Source organism: Festucalex cinctus, chromosome 2, assembly GCF_051991245.1.
Source record: "Festucalex cinctus isolate MCC-2025b chromosome 2, RoL_Fcin_1.0, whole genome shotgun sequence".
NCBI classification, from domain to species: domain Eukaryota; kingdom Metazoa; phylum Chordata; class Actinopteri; order Syngnathiformes; family Syngnathidae; genus Festucalex; species Festucalex cinctus.
The window spans coordinates 34,963,990-34,986,199 of record NC_135412.1 but is presented as its reverse complement, the minus strand read 5'-3'; the positions used below and the strand labels follow the sequence as shown (position 1 = coordinate 34,986,199).

The following is a 22,210-nucleotide window of genomic DNA, read 5'->3' as shown; positions in this document are numbered from 1 at the left end:
AATGACTGGACAATGGGGTAAGGTATAAAGACACACGTATTTTCTTCCAAAGTAAAAGATTATTCTGTATGAATGTCATTTAAAAAGCTGACAATATAAAACGCATGCAGAATTTAGCCTTTGATGCAGGTTGGCTATAGCATGCTATTTTTTGGCCTGCCAAAATATGTGGCACAACCGTCGATGAGCAACACCCGGCATCAAGATTTGTTGAGCTATTTGACACATGATATGTATGTTATTAATAAAGAAAAAAGTTTCTGAATAATGCAAAATAACCAGATAAATTAAGTTCTTTAATTGGCTATTATTATGCAAATATATTTTACTTTTATTTAAATATTTAAATACTCCAGCAGATGGCATTTTCTTGTTTGCAGTTTTGGCTTTATTTTCATGACTATGAGGACTCAAATAGTCATTGACTATTTTATTTGAAGTAATCTTAAGCCAAGGGTCTTTTTTCATTTTATTTTTTTGTTTCATGCAGAACTCAAATTTAATATTCTCTGCAGCAGTTAATTTCATAAATGGAACAATGTACTATTTCGTAGACCGTACATACAAGTAAGAAAAAAATGCTACAATATATAAAAAAGGGTTTTGTGACTCACTGTGTTTTTTCTTCGTTTTTTTTTTTTTATGGGAGAGAGTCCAATCTTTTCAGCATTTAAAGTTGCTAATCCCTGCTCTCGACCATTCCTGTCAGACAAAAGAGCAGCAAAGAAATGTAAGTGTCATAAAATAGCATAATAATAGGATGTGTGTTATGTGCCGTGAGGCAAAGCAAGGCCAGGACCCAGGATGCAGAGTGAGCGACAAAGTCCACAGTTTATTGTTCACAAAAGTACCAACAGAAAATCACCTTGCTCAGGGAAAAAGTTCTAGAAAACAAAGTAGCAACCAAAAATCACCTTGTTCAGGGATGAAAAAACACTAAAGCGCAAAGTAGCAACATAAAACACTAGGAACCAAAGTAGCAACAGAAAGAGCCGTCTTAATAGACCGGTAGAACGAGAAACAAGAAACCACTACAAGCCGGAGACCAGGGACTAGAACACAACAAGGGTGTGGCAGGAGGAGACAAGCAAACGTAGCAGGTATGGCAAGGGAATCTTCCGGCACAGAACCAAAGGAGGGGCTGGTTAAATAGGTTGTTGGCTCATCAGGCTGATGAGCCTCAGGTGTGGGAGCAGGCCTCTGCCTGCGAGGTTGGCGCCGCCTCCTGCCACACTCCGGAACTGCTAGAGAGACAACAGAACCATCACAATGTGTATCTCTTTCCAGGTGGAGGCGTATGATGCTGACGAACTGAACTTTCACGGTGGGATGCGTGTGTCATTCGGCATGCAGCTAATGGGAGCGACGGCTCGCATTGAGAGGGAGATCCCGTCCATCAGCTGGCCCTTCCTGCTCCTGCACGGTGACGCTGACAAGCTCTGCGACATCCGAGGCTCGGAAATGATGTACGACAAGGCCCCCAGCTCAGACAAGAAACTGAAGGTGGCAACTGAGTGTGCTTATTTCTATTGGATGAAACTGTTTTGTTGTTGTTCTTCTTCTTCTTTTAGTTCTGGATGAATCATGGTCATGGTACTGGTACTGGGTCATGGTACTGGTGGATCATCACATGATGCATACATCATGTGATGATCCACCAGTACCATGACCCTTGTGACGCGTGCATTCTATTTTTTGGCAGGTGTATGAGGGAGCCTACCACTCCCTTCACCACGACCTGCCAGAGGTGTCGGAGTCCGTGCTGAAGGAGGTGACCGGCTGGATCAGAGAACGCCTTCCCAACACCACAATGCCATCACCATAAGGCTCGTAGATTGACGCGACATGTATAGAGGCCAGTCAAAGTTCCAAGGAGACCACCTTCTTGAAAATATATTGTACAGTACATAGCTCTATGGTTTAACAAGTAGTCAGGCCAAACCATGCTGAGAAAATGGATGTACAAGTTCAAGTTGCAGTATGCTCAGGTTTGTAGTGCAATAATGACAATTCTTTGGTTGCATTTATAATACCAGTTGTACTCCTAAGCCTCCCCCAAATGAATGTTTTACAAATGACACATGAACCTTTAGAGAAGTTACAAATCCTTGCCTCCACATTTCCTAGTCCTAAATAGTTTTATGCTAATATGACTTAATTGGTTTCCACTAGTTTGTTGATTTGGGTATGAGCAAAGCAAAAAAAAACAGTTTGTCGATCCAATTTTTTGTTTTCAATCACTAGAGGGCATTATCATCTCTTTTATTCATTTGTCAATGATTTATAGATGAATGGTGAGGGTATAATGTAGGCATATGCAAGTTCATCCAAATTAAGCATTGATGCGGTCTTAACTGAAGGACAAACGGAGTAATTGTTGTCTCTGGTCCTTGACCAGGTCACTTTGTCACTCTTACTGTTTGTGGATAATAGAATTGGTTGGTTCACATGTTATTAGTTTGACTCAAGCTGTCATGGCTGAATAAATGTAGTATGCAACATGGAGGACAGACTGAACTCCACGAAATGCCAATTTGATTTTAATTTGATGTTAATTAATTTGATTGAGGAGTGTTTTAATTTTATTTGTAGTCTTTAGAATCTGCTTAATGACTAGTACATATCTACACATTCCACATTTAATGTGTTGTAACTGCATGGGGATGTTACTGCAATACTGAAATGAATAAGATTAATTTCTGTCTCTGGTGCCATCCGAGCCTTTTACCTTTACATATTCTTTTCCACACAGCCTTTCATCACACCCAAATGCTTCAAAGTTTCTGTTTTGTTCACCCCCCATTATTTGTTTGAGTTGCTGTGTCACTAGCGAGGTTTGTCCATTCCACCAGCAACACTTTTGCCGCACTCATGCTGCCTCTAGTGGTCAGAGTACTACATTGATTTGCTCACACATGGTCAAATTACTGCTGACCTCAACTAGATAGCTCTTGAAAAGTGTGTCGTCTTGACGTAACTAGAAAATGCCGTCTCCTGTTAGCAGGCTCTGCAGTGCATCCACAACTGCAGATAGAGCACATACATACATTATACAGTCCTGCATGCATGGACTCAGCACAAGAGACCGAGACATGAAGGCATTGCTAACGCACAATATTAGCATATTATCAGCTGGGGTTGTGGGTGATTGAACGGAAGAAGAGGAAAGAGAACGATATGCTGGTCGTAACCATGGCAGCACCTTTTATGTGAGCGTGCTTTTTTCTTTTTTTAACATCCCATTAATTGTGCAGCATGTGGGATGTGAGGATGTTGCACTGTCAGGGCCTGCTTTGTCCGACCGACGCTCAGAGGAGTTTCTTTTGTGTGAGCTGTAACAGATGAGCAAGTATAGTTAGCGTCATTGGTATAGAATGTGTAATGGAAGCAACATAAACTGAATTCAATTGTGGCTGTTATGCTGTCTGTGTTTCTGCTGAAATCATATATTTTTTTTATGTTTATTTTTTTTTTAGATTGGTCATATCCAAGCAATATACATGTCCTCTTAAATATGTGCAGGTTTAGCCACATATAATAGACAGAGGTCATAGGGCAACATTAGCTTAGCAGGTCAAGCAACATTGACAATAAATGGCCATGTCACACATTTATATTTGTTGTCTATGCAAGGCCGAATATGTGGGGCAAAATTAGTTAATTATCAGGCCCACGCAACACAGAATATGTATTCCTATTGGTCACTTGTTGCTAGGAAGAATTTATGGGGCACAATTAATTTGCTTGCTTGCTCAGATTATTATTTTTTTTCTTGTTGTGTCACAGATTTGTATTGGTTGCTTGATGCAATGGAGAGGATGTGGGGCAAGATTAGCTAACAGGGCCAGCAAGATAGGTCAAGCAACGCTGAAAATAACTGGTCACTTCACACATTATTATGGTCACTTGTTGCTAGGCAAATTGCCACAAATGCCTGTCTCGGAAGCACAGTAAAGTAGATTTGTTATTGTTTTGTTTTTGTTTGTTTTTTTGTCACACGTTTGAGCTGTCACCTGTTGCTGGCAGAATGCACGGGGCACACACATTTATGCCATAGCATAATTTAAAAAAAAAAGAAAAAAAAAGATACCTGTCACACTCCATATTCTGTTTCCTGTTTCCTTGGCAACTTGAGGTAGAGGTTGCAATTAACCCGGCAAGAAGACAGTGGGACACCCGCAATGGAAGTTACCCTAAAAGTACTGTAAAGGCAATGAGCCAGGTAATATCACGATTGTATTAAATAATATATAAAGCCTCTGTTGACCATACCACCATCTGCTGGCTCAGTTACAGATCATATGTTGGTGAACACGTGAACATGTTAACATTATTGAAATACACTGTATAGTGTTTACTTTTAGAAAATCCCCTTTGCAGCTTTGCCATGCTTAGAAATTAGTCATGCACAATTACTGTTTTCCATTATATAGTAGCCTATATACAGTATGGTATATAAAGATTGTATGTACAGAGAGCACCCATTTATGTATAATAACCAAAATGACTGTTAGTATCTTTATTTAGTCTCCTATATTAGGTAAGAAAGCTAATTATATGTGGGTGAGGGATTGCTGAATGGTTTGCAGCACAAGTCTGTCATTGCCGGTTTATTTTCTAAACCTTGACTTTACGACTGTTTCTTTTTAGTATGATGGACCTTGATATATGTGATTCCAAAATAGTGTAATTATACTTTACTGATCTGGGCTGTCAAATGTTTATATTTTATATTTTCTGTTCTATTTCTGATAACCTAAATTAAACAACCTTAACCTTACTGGTAGGGCATTTTGGATAATTTGTTTTTTCTTGTTTAACATGATTGGTGGAATTTTATTGGGTGAGTCTGTGAACAAATTAACACTGTATAAAAGCAGCGCTAAGTCGATTTTGAAGGGGCGAGGGTATTACAAATAGTTACAGGCTCGTGTGTACTGATCAAATATTCAGGACAATGCACTTTTTTATACCTTGTCACAAAGGGTAATTTGTAACTTTTTAACATGGGACCTGGTTTATAGATGTATGCAGTCTCACATATGTATGACTGTATCTCATGATAGTGCATAGTTTTTTGTTTTTGTTTTTTGTTTTGTTTTGTTTTGTTTTAATGCTAAGTGTTGCATTTTGCAGATTGTGATTTAAAAAAAAAACAATCATGAATATTGGAACTTTATCTTGGCATGTCTTGTTTTATTTCGGAGCATGCATCCTGGGACAATAATTTCTCTTATGTCAACAAATGTAAAATTTCCTGGAACAGAATTCAGTTGCATGTATGTGATGGTGAAATGACACGTGAGATTAAATGAGAAGAAAAAAAAAGTACTGAAGTTCAAAATAGCACCTGATCCATATGTTATGTTCCAGAGGAAAATAAGGATAATTCCACAAGAGGACCTTGTATTCTTTTATGGTATAGTGTTGTTTGTGCCTTAATGATCTGACACCATGACCAAGTGTGAGCATGTTGGTGCAATAAAGTGACTCCACAAGGGTGTTTTTGATAAAATTAAAAAAAAAAAAAGAGCTATGTGGTGGTGTTACATAACAGATTGGTTTGTCTGTTTCTTTTTGTCCGTCCGTCTGTCACATCAATGTATATTTAAAAAATGTATTTGTCTGAGATACTCTTTGCGTATACTAAAATAAATAAACAGCACTTCTACTGTAATTGTTTTCAGTCTGCTGTTTCCTAATGCGTGAGTCATGACACTATACAACGTTGAACAATACTTCAATGTCGGTGGGTAAAGTGTTTCAGAACTTGGTTTAAATAGCATCGGCATCGTAGAGTCGGTAAGCTATCTGTATATTCTGCTTCCTTGACTATTCTAGCTCTCAACATCAATTTCTTGACATGAAGTAGAGAACATGTGTTATTTTGTATGTATGAGTGTGTGTGTGCATTAAATGTGAAACTCGAGACCAGGGGTGAGCAAACTCGGCCCTCAAGGGCCGCAGTCCTGCAGGTTTTGGATGTTTCCCTTCTCCAACACAGCTGATAAATGATCAGCTCATCAGCAAGCTCTGCATAAGCCTGATAACGATCCTGTTGATTGGAATCAGCTTGTGTTGGAAGAAGGAAACCTCCAAAACCTGCAGGACTCCGGCCCTCGAGGACAGTTTGCTCACCCCTGCTCTAGACTCAAGTTTCAAGTTCCAATTTGAGAATCGGTTGTGTCATGTTTTGACGCCTTAAAATAATTGCCTAAAGTCAGACATAGGAGGGGTGAACCCAAAGTGACTGCCATGCCCAAGGAAAAAGAGAGCTAAGGAAGAGGTCCTTGGGCCGTTTCTTTAATAATAATAATATAAATAATATAAATAAACAAATACATAAATAAATAAATAAATAAAGGCGGTGCTGCAGAAAAGTCTGACTCCTCGTTGCCTCTCAAGCAGGGTTGTCCAAACCTTTTCCTTTCAGGGCCGCATACAGAATAATTGAACGATGCCAGGCATACAGAATAATCAAAGGATGCTAGGGCCACTTTGACATTGTCTGACTTTATTAATCTAATAAGTCAATCAATTATGTACAGGTACTATAGTTATTTTAGCAGGTTTTTAGTTATGTTTAAACAATGGGACAAACCATTTGGGATTTTCACATGATTTTGGGGTGGACCACATCTATGTATCCCATTAGAATAGATCCGAAAACATTTTTTAAAGCAGCTGTTTACTTGAGGATTTTACGTAATCATTAATGTGATGTGTTCACTGTTCACAAATCAGACCTTGACACAGAACATGAACATCTTGAGCATGAACATGGAGGAAAACATTATTGCGTCTAAAAGTGAAATATTTCACTTCATTAATTAACTTATACTTACTAGATATCTATTTTAGTTTTAAATAGTTTCTTTGCAGATCTATAAAAGAAGGCTGTGTTAAAAGTTATTTTTTGTACATGCTGAGCACCGCTAGAAAATAGACGGCGGGCTGCAATTGGCCTCCGGGCCACAGTTTGGACACCTCTGCTCCAAAGGATGCTGTGGAAGAGTTTGTCCTACCTGCTAACACCTTTCATAGAAGCTGAGGAAGATCCACTTAGATTTGGAGATTTGGATTTTGCTTAGTGGAAAATACGCAAAGTGAACTTTCCACATGTTGGCCAAGCTCGCCCGCAATAGGCTATCGCTGCATTCCTTTAAAACCTAAAAGGGTAGATGGACTGGCCAAAAATCTCAACACATGAGTGAACCTTGCATGCTTACATATAACAATAATCACGTCTGCCCAGTTTTTAACAATACAGAATATTAATAGTTCACCAGCAGTCACCGATAGGTCACCAATTTTGTTCACCGGGGAGCCCCTGTATTTAAATAAATAAATTAATTAATACATTAATAAATATATAAATAATCTTCTGTGTTACTTCAAATTGGCCGTTCTCATTATACCAAACTTTCTCTTAATGACAGATTTTTAAAAAGAAATCGTTGGGAGTGGGTGACAGGAACGCCTTTCCTTCCAGTTGATGTCACTTCAGAGTTACGTTTGGCCAAAAGCTGTCATGAGTAGATTTTGAAAAGTACGTTTGTGAGAAAAATGGTCATGTCATTACAATTGATCCTAGAGCTGTGATTACTAATTTTATGCATGATAATAAATTTTTAGCTTTCGGGATCAATCTTATGATCCTATTCAGCAAATTTTATTGGCATAAAGCAAGAGTTTCCAAATCCATCCCCAAATTTCAGATTTTTCTGGTGGACTTTAATTTGTACATTGAATCCTTAAAGTTGACATGTAACAAGAAGAGTTTGTTTACATTGAAAACTCTTAGTGAATTATCTTTTGTTGACCTTAATTGAATCTTTTTTTGTGCCTTGTTATTTTTGTTTTTATTGTTTATTTTACTATTTTATTTTTTTGTTATTGTATTTCTTGTTTATGTATTATTGTTGATTGTTTTTTTTGTTTTCATTATTGTGAATGTAGGTAAGATGGAAACTTAGATTTTATGTTTATTGCTGTGATTGTTAAATGCATGGTTTCAATTTAAAAAAAAACTGTCATGAGTCTGAGGTATGTAAAAAGGGGCCTGTGATGCACTTTTCCCGCAGTTTTTCTGTGTTTAAAACATGTATTTGTCCTTTTCCACGTTTACTGTATATTGTTTAATTCATTAGTGCCCATCAATGAAGCAATTAGCTACTTTAAAGCTAAATATGTTCTTAATAAACTGCATGCCAACGGTATAATATGCCACTTGGTGGCAGTATTGCTCCACAAACACCTTTTTTTTTCTCCTCGAGGTCATGGGTACTCAAAAGGGTGAGGGGTTTGACATTTTTTCCTTGCGATCCGTCGTGGGGCGACAGGAAGGGTACACCATGGACTCGTCACCAGCCAATCGCAGGGCAATGTAAACAAACATTCACACTTACATTCAAACACACAGTATGGATTAAAAAAAAAAAAAGACTTACGTAAAAAACCACGTGAGAATAAAAATGATAACACAGATAATACAGCAACTACAGTACTGCATAGCCTACTAAAAATTTAAAGTAAATATGAGTTAAAAGCCAATTTAAAAATGTGGGTCTTGAACCTGGTTTTAAAAACAAGCACATTCTCTCTAGCCCTGAGGTCTCCAGCAGGCTGTTACATAAAAAACGTGATGTATCTTTGTTCATTTATCTTTGTCAGTGACTGCAACGTGTCTACTCAGGCCAGCATTTGTGAGTAAATTTGAAATGACCATGAGATTGTCCTCTTGGTGACTTTTTGTTTGATGGCGTTCTGTGAGTTTTTTTTTTTTTCTTTTCTAATGTTCTAATGTAATGGTGGATCAAATTTGACTCCTTGTTTGTGTGGGTGAGGGCCACGGGCTTATATTGACATACTGTACTGTGTCCTGTATGTCATTCAAGTCTGCGGTGAGGTGCCGTTTCTGTCCCGCCTCTTCTTCTCAGCCAATGAAATACTTCTCGTAATTTGATTGTTCCGATCTCGTGTCAATCAATAGTCACTTCTTCTCACTCGTCACGCCCACCAGGCCACCACGGGCAGTTGGGCACGCTCCTGGAGGTTCATTCGTGCATGACAGCTTTTGGTTAGGTGGGGGGCGTACGGTCGTGTTTACTCTCTGCACGTATTTGGCATTATATTTAATCTATATTAATATTATAAACCAATCGTCATTATTAGGCGGTGTTGTGTTGTTGTCAAGTTTAGCGGCTTTGCTCCCAGGATTTGACCAATGGTCACTGAACGCCCTAACTGTCACTTGCCGTAGAAATACATGTACAGTAGTGGCTAACAGGCTGTTAGCTAATTAGCTTGATAGCTTGTTGGCTAACCATCTCCCCACAATTCTCTACAGCAAGTCCCACCCTCCACGGTGTGCGTGGTCGTCGTGTGAAGCTGCAGCCGTGAAGCGGTACTTACCCCCCACCCTCCAACAACACCGGCATCGTTACTTGTTACACCTCCGACTGGGCTAAACTATTAAGCCCTAGTACGTTAGCTAGGTGACGCCAACGACATTGTTGGCGCTACGTGGGGAGAGACGTGTCTACCAAGGAGGGATACGTTCGCTGTTCTCATCCCCCCCGGTTAAGTGGTTTGGCTCCGAGAAGCGGCAGAAAACAAGAGCGAACGAGGAGGAATACTACACGGCGAAGGAGGGGACTGGCTAGTTTAGCCGGTGAGATTGAATTCGCATGTAAGTGGACCGTTTGTCACCAGCATTTCCCGGCGGCTTATCGAACAAGCGACCGTGTTTAACCGGCTGACCACTTTTGTTGGCGTTAACGTCTCCGTCTCCTATTAAACACCTGAAGGTTGGCATTACTCCTAGCTAGCCAAGTAGCTAACGTCTATAACTGGTGCCCAAGTGTGGTCCACGAGAGCCCTTATCCAGACTGGTTTCCGTGTTTCTCTCCACCAACACACCTGATTTATGATCAAAATCAGTCTTCTGCAAAGCTTGCTGATGAACTGATCATTAGATTCAGCTGCGTTAAAGGAGGGAGACATGGGAAAAAAAAGACTGGATAAGGGCTCTCGAGGGTCGGATTTGGGCACCACTGGTCCAGAAGGATGGCACACATCCGCCTATATGTCCGTTAGCATTTGTAAGTTTTGATCAACTCTGCTTGGTGTGTGTGTGTGTGTTTTCCCTGAAAGACGCCGTCGCCTTAAGACAACTGTCACGAGTATATAGCCTCTTTGCTAGCCAGCCACCAGCTCAAGTTGACAACTCTGTGTGCGCACACCCGGGCAATATTTGCGAAACCTAACGACTGACCCGGTTTATCTGATTTTCCCTCCGCCCCCTTCCCGCAGTGGCAAACGATAGTTCATATCTGCCCAATGCAGCTGTGGGAACTCCATGTTCCTTGGCTTAACTCGAGATAATGCAGCCGCTCAGTTAGTGTCAATGTCAGAACCAACACACATCGTCACTGCAATGCACTCATTACCTTGGATTGTCAACTATAAGTTTATGAACCTGTGGCTAGCTTGGCAGTGGAATTCCAGCTGTCTGTCAAAATCCACTGAGCATGCAAAAAGCAACACTTTTTGGCATGTATAGAGCTAATAAAAAAAATATCTGCTTTGCGAGCCTGCAGCAGGAAACTTTCACAATGTGACATATTCATTCTGATGATCTAATTGATTACCCTAAGTAACAACAACCTGTTGGATTTTGACTTAGACCTCTCTTACCACAGACCGAGAACAAGCACTGCCACTGAGCCACACACAACCATGAGTATTGAGATACCGGTGGGCTTGAAGGAACTGCTGGAGGGATACACAGTGGAGGTGCTTCGGCAAAGGCCGTCTGACCTGTTGGATTTTGCCGTCCAGTACTTCACTTGCTTGCGGGAAACCAGGAGTCAAGACGGGGCTAGCGAAGGCAGCAAGATGGGAAAGGGGGTGATGTTTGATGGAGAGCCGATGCAAACAGAGTCCAATGGTGACGATGACGAAGATGATGATTCGGACTTTGAACGTAAGTACTACTAGTTAATGTACACCACACCCGCACTAATTACGGGGTATGTAAACTGATCCCTACCTCAAATAGTGAAAGCAAAAATGTATAGTTGACCCCACTAAAATTTTCAATTACTCATATTTTTAATGATAGACAACAAACCGTGATTTCAAAACACTTAAATATTGTATTCAAACTAATCTTACCCTTAAAAAAAGGCTTATATAAATATCCATCCATCCATCCATCCATTTTCTGAACCGCTGGCTCCTCATAAGGGTCGCGGGGGTGCTGGAGCCTATCCCAGATGGCTATGGGCAGTAGGTGGGGTACACCCTGAACTGGTTGCCAGCCAGTCGCAGGGCACACAGAGACGAACAACCATCCACACACACAAGCACACCTAGGGACAATTCAGAGCGCCCAATTAACCCGCCATGCATGTCTTTGGAATGTGGGAGGAGACCGGAGTACCCGGAGAATACCCATGCAGGCTTATATATATGATTTGGAAAAGGTGTATTGAAAGTGTGAGAACGCTGGCGCCACTTTTCATCCCATAAAAATACCCATTGTCAAGCAAAAGCTATTTTTTAATAGCCACTCAACAGAGCAAATGCGCACATCAGACTTCAGATTTCAAAATAAGACATTTGAGAATATCTGCTTTTACTTTGGAAAACATTAGGCGTTTTTCCACCGCAGGAACTTTTGGAGAACTTTTCAGTTTACCTTGGTAAAATTCAGTATGCGCTTTTTTTCCACCAACAAAAATTACCAGCGTAATTTAATTCCCCAGGGGCCATCCAAGTAGTATATCAGCAGCAGGGTCTTGCTGAGCCAGGCAGGAACTTTGAGGGGGCGGGTGCAATGACCACGGCTGATTGGTCAAATTTGGGGGCTTTGTTTTTACATGGCTGGACTCAATCAAACTCATTGAATTAATTACCAAGAACTCTAAGACGCTGTGGAAACACAATTCTAAATTCCCTGCTGAACTTTTACAACCAAGAACTCCCTTTACCCAGAACTCAAACTTCCTGAGCTTGTTGGTGGAAAAACGCCTAATATGACAACACCAGCAACTGAATCGGTTTCAAAAAGGTTGGTGAAAAAGTACATCAATTGCAGAGCTGGGCACTTCAGTTAATTTGTCAATTCCCGTTGATGACCTTTCGCTGCGTGCTTCCGCATTTTCAGCGAATGTTTTATGACGCGACAAAAATCGTCAAATTCATAAAAAAAAAAAAAAAAAAAAGGCACCACACAGTGTAGTGATCTGGAGTTCTCTCCTGAGGGTTTTGTAGAATTCTAGGAGATGTAAGCTGCTCTACTGCTCTGCTCTGTCTGCATATGCTGCGCTGAAAAGCGTGGCCTACATCTGTTCAGTTTCGGAGCCGGTATATATGTGTGTGTGTTTGTGTGTGTGTGTGTATGTGGTGGTGGTGGCGGGGGGGGTTGTTTTGTGAATGAGGCTTCTACAATGCATTTTCTCAGTGGGTTGATCCTTTTTAATGGACTGTGTATCTTTCAATGTACCAACAGAATGCATAACTTGGAGCTACCAGGGTTTGTCAGGGTTGAATTTCCGACCGTGAGTCTTTCAGTTGCCAGTTAACCAAATTCATTTTGCCCAGGGGCGGGGGGGATATTGGTACATATAGGTTAATTGATCATCATGAGTGTGGTTGGTTGATGATTCTTTTATTATTATACTTTGTTAAAACAGTATTACCAAATTAATTAGTCATTCATTTCCCCATAGCATATCAAGGGACTTTTGACCACCCCTTTATGCAAGGAGGAATGAATGGCTGGCTTTGTCAGTTCGCTCAGGATAAAAGCAGGATTACACTTTCTGTCTGTCTGTCTGTCTGTCTGTCTGTCTCTCTCTCTCTCTCTCTCTCTCTCTCTCTCTCTCTCTCTCTCTCTCTCTCTCTCTCTCTCTCTCTCTCGCTTTCTTTCTTTCTTTCTTTCGCTTTCTTTCTTTCTTTCTTTCTCTCTGACTCTTTCTCGGCATGTGTGTGCACGTATGCCTGTGTTTGACAAAACATGTAGTGCACCCTGGCCTGTACATGTGAGAGCCAACTGAGCTCTAACTATTTCCCATTCAAATTCCAGCCAGAACAAGCAATATCTTCTTAGTACATTATGATTAACACAATTTCCACATTTATACTTTCCACAATGCAACATATCATCGAAGGGCACAGCATGAAAGTGCTGTGCTTTCCTGCTTGAACACTTTTGATTGCCCACATGACATTCATGGCATGAGATTATCCAGCCAGGCTTGCACAGCCCCATGGCACATCACACGGTGTGACAACACAGGCCTGTATAGCTATATGCATCATGTGCTCTAATCTGACCACTCTTGCATGGCCTGCAGATAAAAAGTAACACATGCTCTAATGATGATCTGCTGGCCACAATAAACATTGTGAAAATACTTTAAAGATGGTTTGTTTCACATGTACAGTCAGGTAGGGCTGGGCGATATGGCTGAAAAGTGTATCATGAATGATATATATTTCATATTAGTTGATATTGATCATTATTGGAAAAAAAATATATTTAAATCTCTCTTTCTCTTTCTCTTTCTCTTTCTCTTTCTCTTTCTCTTTCTCTTTCTCTTTCTCTTTCTCTCTCTTTCTCTTTCTCTTTCTCTTTCTCTTTCTCTTTCTCTTTCTCTTTCTCTTTCTCTTCTCTCTCTCTCTCTCTCTCTCTCTCTCTCTCTCTCGCACTCTCTCTCTCGCACTCTCTCTCTCTCTCTCTCTCTCTCTCTCTCTCTCTCTCTCTCGCACTCTCTCTCTCTCTCTCTCTCTCTCTCTCTCTCTCTCTCTCTCTCTCTCTCTCTCTCTCTCTCTCTCTCTATATATATATATATATATATATATATATATATATATATATATATATATATATATTAGGGCTGCACGATATTGGAAAAACATGCGATATGCGATATACTTCCTGAACATAGCGATATCGATATTATTGCGATATTTAACATTTACCTAAAGAAATTACATATTTATTACCTAATGAAAGAAAAACATTTTTCATGGGGCAAAATAAGCCACCTTCATGTAATCTTAGTTAATGAATTGTAATTATGTCTTGATAATTTTCAACTATTGAATGGCGATGCGCATTTTAGTTAGCATCTGACTGGTCAAATTCATATAAAAAGCATAAAATTCCATATAAAACTTATTGCGTGCCTTTGCGATATGCATATTGCAAGGGCCAATATCGCGATATCGATATTTTTTCGATATATTGTGCAGCCCTAATATATATATATATATATATATATATATATATATATATATATATATATATATATATATATATAAGCAATGTCACAATACCAGAAATTTAGTAGTCGATGCCGATACCACTGAAAATCCACGATTCTCGATGCCATTTCGCTACCACGGTAAAAATTAATAGAAAATAAGCAATAAATTCTGTACTTCAACATACACTCCTTTATTAGAAGTGAGCAACAAACAATGATATTGTGTGCTTAAACACAATTGGCATGTAGCTTTAAAGCATTCAATTAAAATACTGTGCATTAATGTATTCAACAATAGAGTGAACAATAAAATAAAAATACTGTGCATGTACTAGCTAAGTACAGTAATAGCTCAAATAATGTATAAAGCTTACAACAATCTACTCTGCCATAGTATTCAGAAGCCATTTGAAATTATAAAGCGAGCCCTTATGACATAAGGGGTACAAGTGTCTACAAAAAAAAATCAAAATAAGAACAAATATTAAGCAAAGGTGTGTTTCTGTAAGAGGTGTTAATTTGTGGAATCATTTTGGTAATGACTTGAAAAGATGCAAGTCAATTGTTGAGTTTAAAAGTCAAGTTCAAGAGCATTATTGTAATGAAAGTTTAATGAAAATTGTATATGAGTATGAGGATGTGTTATTGTGTATGCCTAAGAAATTCATGTAGATACGCTACTGGCTAATGTACGTATGTTAAAGTGTAATTGTCTACACGAGCAGGATTACACATTTTCTTTTATTGTATTAATTTACTGTATTTAATAATGAAATAAGTTAAAAGATACAAAGAATAAGGAGTAGGACTAGATAAGTTTTTAACTTCTTCCTACTCCCTTTGGACATGTAAACCATCACAAATAATTGCTATGAGTTTCTTCTTTAAATTATGATTTGCTACTTGTTTATGTTTATGTTATGTTTATATGTTCAATAAATAAACAATAAGTACTAAACACTAAAATACTGTAAAATGAAAAATGCATAAAAAAATAAAAATCTCATGCTGTGCTTATTTACCAACCAGTTGTAGCACGTAGCCTCACTCACACACACAAACAAACAAACAAAATAACGAATAACGTTTGATATATTATTTGAGGGTTGTTTAATGTTACTTTAGGTGATTCAGTAAATTAGCTGCCTGGCAACTTTACCTAACTTTACTATGCGGGACATTCTCATTTTTAGAAATTTGCTATTAATTTCATGCAATTTTTATGAAAAATAATGTTTTGGGATTTGTAGGTATTTCTTTAAAATTATCTGTTATTTTTGGGTCTGTAGTTTTATGTACGTGTGCTATGATATTGGTATTTGGTATCTGCATCGGTGACGAGTATCGTATCAAAACCTAATTTTCAAGGAATGTATACGGTTTTGGTTTACATTGTAATATAGTATAATGCGCAATATTGTTAAATATGCTTCTCCAATAGTACCATAAATGCTTATTTGTGGAAGACTATAGCCCAAAGCAGTATCATTGATACAGTTAAATTAACCTTCATTCATTGGTAATACAATGTAAGTGTATCGAACTAATACTCTCTTGGAGTGGAGTGCCTACATTACTGTTGACAACCGTTTTAGGACTACTTTATCTTTTTAGCTGGCTCATGATTGAATATAGAACATTTATTGTTATACTTGATTGTAAAGTGCGATGCTGAAAATCGGTGCTGGCTAATAGCAGAGCTAGCATGTCGTGTACTTCTACAACACATATTGATCTGAAGGTATTTGATCGTGTTAATAGTAAATATACTCTGGAGTGTCTTATAGTGATGAAAAATATAGTATGTACTTCAACTGTCCCTTTCTCCTCTTGTGCTGCTGCTGCTGCTGCTGCCCTTTTGGAGAAAAGACAGTTTAGTGGACTTAAAATTGGGGTAACATTTTGCATGTGTGGGGATGTGGGTGGCATATAAATCCTACTCCTAATAATGTGTTTGTGCCCTGCAAAATCAACAGATTATGGAGAAAGATGGGCAATCTTAGGCAGAGAAGCTAGTTTATTCACTTTCACAGATAGACATCGTTTGACCTTTGGCACTTCCTCATTCTCTTTCCCTGTGCAATCTTTCGAGGCACTCCTGAAAAATGAGGAAATGGAGGTGGGATTTTTATGTACTGGCTGTCTGATGCTCCCTGGCCACCTCAGTTTGGAATTCACACGGCCTGTCATTCCCGCATATCATGACATTTAGAGAGTTATTTCTTACCTCAGTTGACATCGTCTACTTGTTCGTTTTTGGATTCCTTTAAATAGGGCTGCTCAATTATGAAGAAAATATTCATCACAATTAATTTGGTAGTAATTGCAATCACGATAAGGACAATCATTTGTTTTTTGGTACAAAACAAGAAAATGTTTAAACGTAAAAAATATTAAGACAAATAAATTTCTTTGAAAGACTATAATTATGCAAGTTCCTTTTAGACCAACAAGATTTTTTAAATTAGTAATTTTAAAGTAAAAAAAAAAAGTCAAATATCTAAATTTAAATTAAACAACTCAAAATTTGTATGAATAATCTTTTAGTTTTGTTTATAATTATGCCGATTTTGGAATTGTGGAGTGCAATAATTGAAATTGTAATTGAATTTTGATTAATTGCACAGCCCTACCTGTAAGTGCGGTAATTATTAGTGTGAATATCTTTTAGAAAATGTGTATAGTTGTCCTTGAATCTAAACTGACCCCTGCCTCCTCCTGATGAAAAAAACATTTTTATGTACCGTAGGTGAAATTCAATTGCAAATATTTGATTAAAACCATTAAAGTATTTTATTGCTTTTAAATGTTCATTTAAAAGGAAAGTAAAATCAAACTATGTATGAGTATGCATTAGAGCCTCGATAGCCACAACTTCAAGCTCTGACATGATCCTCTTGTGAACAGTCATTCTCCTGCACATGCAATTATTCTTCCTTTCTTGTTTGTGTTGCCTATTGCATGGGACTTAAAGGTGCTCTTCCATCAGCCATTGTTTTTTATGCATAACATGTCAAAATGAGTCTGTGATGTCGTTTAAGTGTAATATCTATGCAGTTTATGGATTGGATGCAATAGCAAATGAAAGGCAGAAGGCTTGCACAACGCTCAGATTTGAACTCGGCGCCGTTTTGACACAGGAGCATGACTTATTATTCAAGTATTTGCCCACTTCTTGTTTGCTCCATGTCCACTCAACTCTGGAAAAATTACGGCAACAAGACACAGTATTTAAAGATTTGCATCACCTGCTAATATTAGAGGAGTTAACAAATAAACTTCTTTGCATCATTTTCTGAAAAACAAACATTTTGAGACCAGAATTGTGCTGTCTTCAGCCACATATTGTGGAGGGTGGCTTCCTGTACGTTCACACACGCTACATTCTACACATTAACACACATGCATGCTGAGCAGTCACTCACTTTCAGTGGATCCAACAGAATGAAGAGACACAGTGGCCACAAGATGCACACATACTGATAACCAACCGACAGTGGAAAACCTGTTTTCCGTATTGAATTAAGGAGAAGAGACCCAATCAAGGTAAAGGTTATTTACATATTGAATCTTTTTTTAAATAGTAATAAGAAAACTGACTGTTCAAAATGTAAATTATCTGATCAAAAAAAATCGCTTGATTAAAAAGGCATCCTGATCATTTCCAACCTAAATTATCTGATAAAAGGATATCAAAGATCACCAAAAAAAAAAATTGAAACTATGATGATAAAGATCATTTAACCCTTAACAAAACGTAGTACATTTCTTCTGCTTTTTTAACTCTTCCACCACTTGGTTTTAAAGATGCATTGTGGAGTTTAAAATGTTGTCAGACTTTTCTAGATCATGCATGCTGCACCATTGCCCAGGTGAGTACAAAGAGACCTGCCTTTTTAACTGAGTCTGCGCCTATCAACTTGTCTTGCCTTCAGCCCTGAAACGCTTCACAGATTTTTGCGAGTGTTGGAGTGGACATGTAGTGTTATGTTAGCTAGCGTAAGACACAATTGGGTTCGAAACTGAAAAGAAAAAAAAAACAAAAAACAGGAAGTCGGCTTCCAGCACTGTCCAAACTCAAACTCAAAACTGAGAAAACTGGAAAAACGAATAGTTTGAGTGCACATATTCGCACACGCACACATGCACAAGCTTGACATAGAGGCTGCAGTTACACTTTAGGCCAGAGGTGGCAGTCATGAGTAAAGTACCAAATTTCACAAAGCACCCGTAATAAAATGTGTCCAAAAAAGAAAATAACAATTGTGTTCCAACTCGTCTATTATATGAATAAACAAACACATTTGCACTATTTAGCCCAGGCGCCCTTACTCTGTATGTGTTGACCTGGATGTATGAGACCAATCTAATTAGACAAGATGGCTTACAGGGAGTACAGGTTATTATAGGCTTTAGGAGAACTGTCTTTGCCATGCTAAGAAAATAGAATTAACATACCGGTAGGTGGAACCCACTCCACTGAAAAGGCTAAACATGAATGGGCATGAGATACTGAATGAGAAACCATTCACTAATATTAATAATTAAGTTTAGTTCTATAATTTGTGCATCTAAAGTGTTTGTCAGATTAAAGATGTCTTTGATTTTGGGAATCCCTTTCAGCCTGCATAAGCCACCCACTTAACTGGTGTCAGATGGATTGTTTTTATGATTTGTGAAACTCACAGGTAATGAGAATAAAGTAGACACACACTGCTTAACAGGGATTTTCCACAATAAGCACTTGCACAGCAAAACAAGCCCGTGCATTGGATTTCCACATTAAAGGACTGTATTTGATTGATTCCATTGTGAGGCAATGTCAGGAGTGCAGCGCTTCCTAAGACTAGCCCACTGATTCAGGATATGAAGCTCAGCTTTTATTACCATGATTTAGGGTATAGAGCAGGGGTGGCAAACTGCGGTCCTCGAGGTCCGGTGTCCTGCAGGTTTTGTAGATTTCCCTACTCGAAGTGCAGCTGATTCCAATTAACAGGCTCGTTATCAGGTTTCTGCAGAGCTTGCTGATGAGCTGATCATGAATCAGCTGTGTTGAAGAAGAAATATCCAAAACCAGCAGGACTGCGGCCCTCGAGGACCGGATCTCGCCACCCCTGGTATAGAGAGAGGTTGCTTGCTGTTTCAAGGTTTTGGAGAAGACGGAGTCATTTTCTGTTGATACAAATTATGAATAGATGCATGTACATGTTGGATGAACCCAAGCAAATTTGGGTGGTTTGTTTAGGGAGCAAAAAAAGAAGTTACTTGTACAAGTAAATCAATGATAAGTGAAATTTGATAAAAGCTGGTTAATTATTTTCACACTCTGCTTGGTACTTTCAATTTTGATTTTATGGACAGTCAACCTTGGCCTGCGGTATTGGTCACTTTTGTACACAATGCCAGTAAACACCATCACAGTCAGGAAAGTTAGTAAGCATGCACACTGCCTTATTAGTAGGGTGACGTTAAGGGAGATGTGGTCTCATCTAGGTGTGGGAGAAAAAATTGATATCGCAACATATTGTTGCGCTCTCTGTTGCAATAAATTATCGATATATTGTGTCCAGTTGTGCAGTGTTATGTTATAAATGTTTATGCACTTTATTTTGTCTCACTTTACAATGTTTACAGTTAAAAGGCTCAGAGGCAGTCAGGCACTATGCAGAACTTTGTACATTGTACAAAGTTTTGGCATTGAATAAATGCACAATTAGACATTTTCCTTTTTATGGGCTTTTTCAGTCACATATTGTGATATGTTGCTAAAAATTTAGATAGATATCGTGTATCGTGATATTATTGATATCATGAGCCAAATATCGTCACAGTATCGAATCGTGGTTTACCAGTATCGTCCCACCCCTATTCTCATCCACCATTGAATAATTTTAACCAGGCTCAGATCCAGATAATAATTTAACAAAAAAAAAAAAAAAAAAAAAAAAAAAAGACTATTTTCTAGCTAACAGAGGGTCAAAATAATTCACCTCTTTTTGAAGTTAATTTGAATCCCATCTAATGTGTTTGGTGCAGTCCCCATAGCTGGTACAGCCACAGTTGCCATAGGAACTACTGGCCTTGAGCAGCTCGGAACCAGTCCCTCCCGCCCGTGACTGTGATAGGCGGTAGCCTTGTTTCATTTTTATTTAGATAGTCAGAGGTCATGACTAGTCCACAGCACTTTCCTTTTCAAATGTTCTTTATGTGTCTATTTGCAAGATTTTAATGTGATGTAATTCCTGATGTATGAGGAAAGTTGAGGTGTAGTTTTTATTTATTTATTTTTTTCAATGGAACAGAAGGTATGCAGACGACTACAAGGCTATTGCATTTAATGACTCAGCTGTAAGCATACGCTTGAGTTTGAGGAGGTTTGGAGTTCTTTTTGACTGTAAATGGTCATGTAATTTGAGACCAGCTTGGCCTTGTTTATGTTTCACCCCAGTGGTTTGACGAGCACTTGTTCCAATTTCCTACCCACTGACTGTTCACAAGTGTATTTTTTTTATAGAGCCTATTTTGTCACACATTACATCTGGTGGTCAGATGATCTTGCCGTACTGGCACACATTACACAATATTCATCCTGGAGTATGAAATGTTTGTATTATGTTCTGAGCTACTGGTTCAATGCTAGTACTGTAGTTGTATTGAGCCGAATAATGCTACAACCATTAGTCGAACTGCTACAACCTTTTCTAGAGCACTAACCAAGTAAGCAACATATGTTCTCCAATCTCCTCTTAGCTAATTGATCGTATGGCCAACAGTGAAGGAGAAAACAAAATTTGTGCAGTAGTTTGGGTTTGAAATATGGTGGGAGATACGGCCAGGCTGGCCTGCAAATCACAAAAATCCACAATTTTCAGCTTTTGAAATGAACATGACCATCAATGATGATTAGTTTGCTAGTTTTGCTTGCTTTCCAATCACCTGTCTTATAGCTATTTTTCATATGTTCAGTCGGTGAGGAAATAACCCTTTAGGAACAGCAACCTATATTGCAACTATTATATAATGTAATGCAGTGGATTATTCCAGTTGGATGACACTCACTCATGTAGTCTGCTATTGATACTGATTGGTTATTTTTTTTATTCAAAGCTAATTATTAATTGGATTTTTTTCCACTCAGTAATAGAAAGTGCATTGTTTGTCTTCTTTCCCATCTACCATACTGTACTTTCGCTTCTAGCGCAGTCAGTGGTTCTGGCCTATGTATTGCAAGTAGAACATTTCTGGTCACTGATGAAAAACTTTTGGAGATCACTTACTTTGACCCGACCTTTCTTGTGATGGATCTGAAAATCATTATGGTTTCTCCCATTGATTGACTTTGAAGGGGGAAAAAAAATGCCGTAAGTGTTGACAAGAAACGTTCACTGCTTATTAAGAAGTGGATTTAATCACTTGCATTGTTTTTAAGACATACCAATTACCTCAAATCTCCCACTATAATTATTAATGTACAATCACATCACATGTACTGTTTTTTTTTGTATTCCTTTTATAGCTATAGCATTTTAAACATGGCGTCGTGCATTGATGGTGGGTGGAGAGTTGTATTTTGGAGATCTGAAAGGCTGTCTGGTCTGTGCAGGTGCCGCTTTGCTGTGGAGTTCTCCACTGCAATGTAGCAACATATTTTTTCTTTTCTGGAAAGCAACATGTGATAATAACAGCAAGTTGTTTTTTAAATATATTTATGTAAAATAAAAGACCCAGAGTAATCTTTGACCTGGATGTGTTGTACAATCAATGCATTTGTTCCTTCTGCCAGTTATCAGTGATGGTCTTGCATTATAGAAAATAATAGGACTTATCTCGTTCATTTGGACAGTACTACAGATTGTCTACAATATAAATGCATCACCTTCACAAAGGAAGACTGCATTCAAGTCAGTGCACTGTCCAAATGAATTCAAACC

The 22,210-nt window shown here is 38.5% G+C and overlaps 2 protein-coding genes across 7 annotated transcripts in view; both read left to right on the top strand.

The window, feature by feature from the left end:
• mgll (monoglyceride lipase) overlaps positions 1-5,677 on the top strand; it is a 39,161-nt gene extending 33,484 nt beyond the window's left edge. For all 4 annotated transcript variants that reach the window (XM_077514817.1, XM_077514815.1, XM_077514819.1 and 1 more), the window contains 2 exons: positions 1,288-1,503; positions 1,703-5,677. In XM_077514817.1, coding sequence (XP_077370943.1) covers positions 1,288-1,503; positions 1,703-1,825 — 339 coding nt within the window. In that variant the 3' untranslated portion in view covers positions 1,826-5,677. The remainder of the gene's footprint in view (positions 1-1,287; positions 1,504-1,702) is intronic.
• A 3,316-nt stretch (positions 5,678-8,993) lies between these two features.
• prkar2aa (protein kinase, cAMP-dependent, regulatory, type II, alpha A) overlaps positions 8,994-22,210 on the top strand; it is a 33,350-nt gene continuing 20,133 nt past the window's right edge. Inside the window, exons 1-3 of one of the 3 annotated variants that reach the window (XM_077514813.1) lie at positions 8,994-9,079; positions 9,350-9,691; positions 10,704-10,987. In XM_077514813.1, the coding sequence (XP_077370939.1) occupies positions 10,741-10,987 (247 nt within the window). In that variant the 5' untranslated portion in view covers positions 8,994-9,079; positions 9,350-9,691; positions 10,704-10,740. Of the gene's footprint in view, positions 9,692-10,021; positions 10,104-10,703; positions 10,988-22,210 lie in introns of those variants that run through there. The other 2 variants (XM_077514812.1, XM_077514814.1) reach the window with 2 other exon arrangements.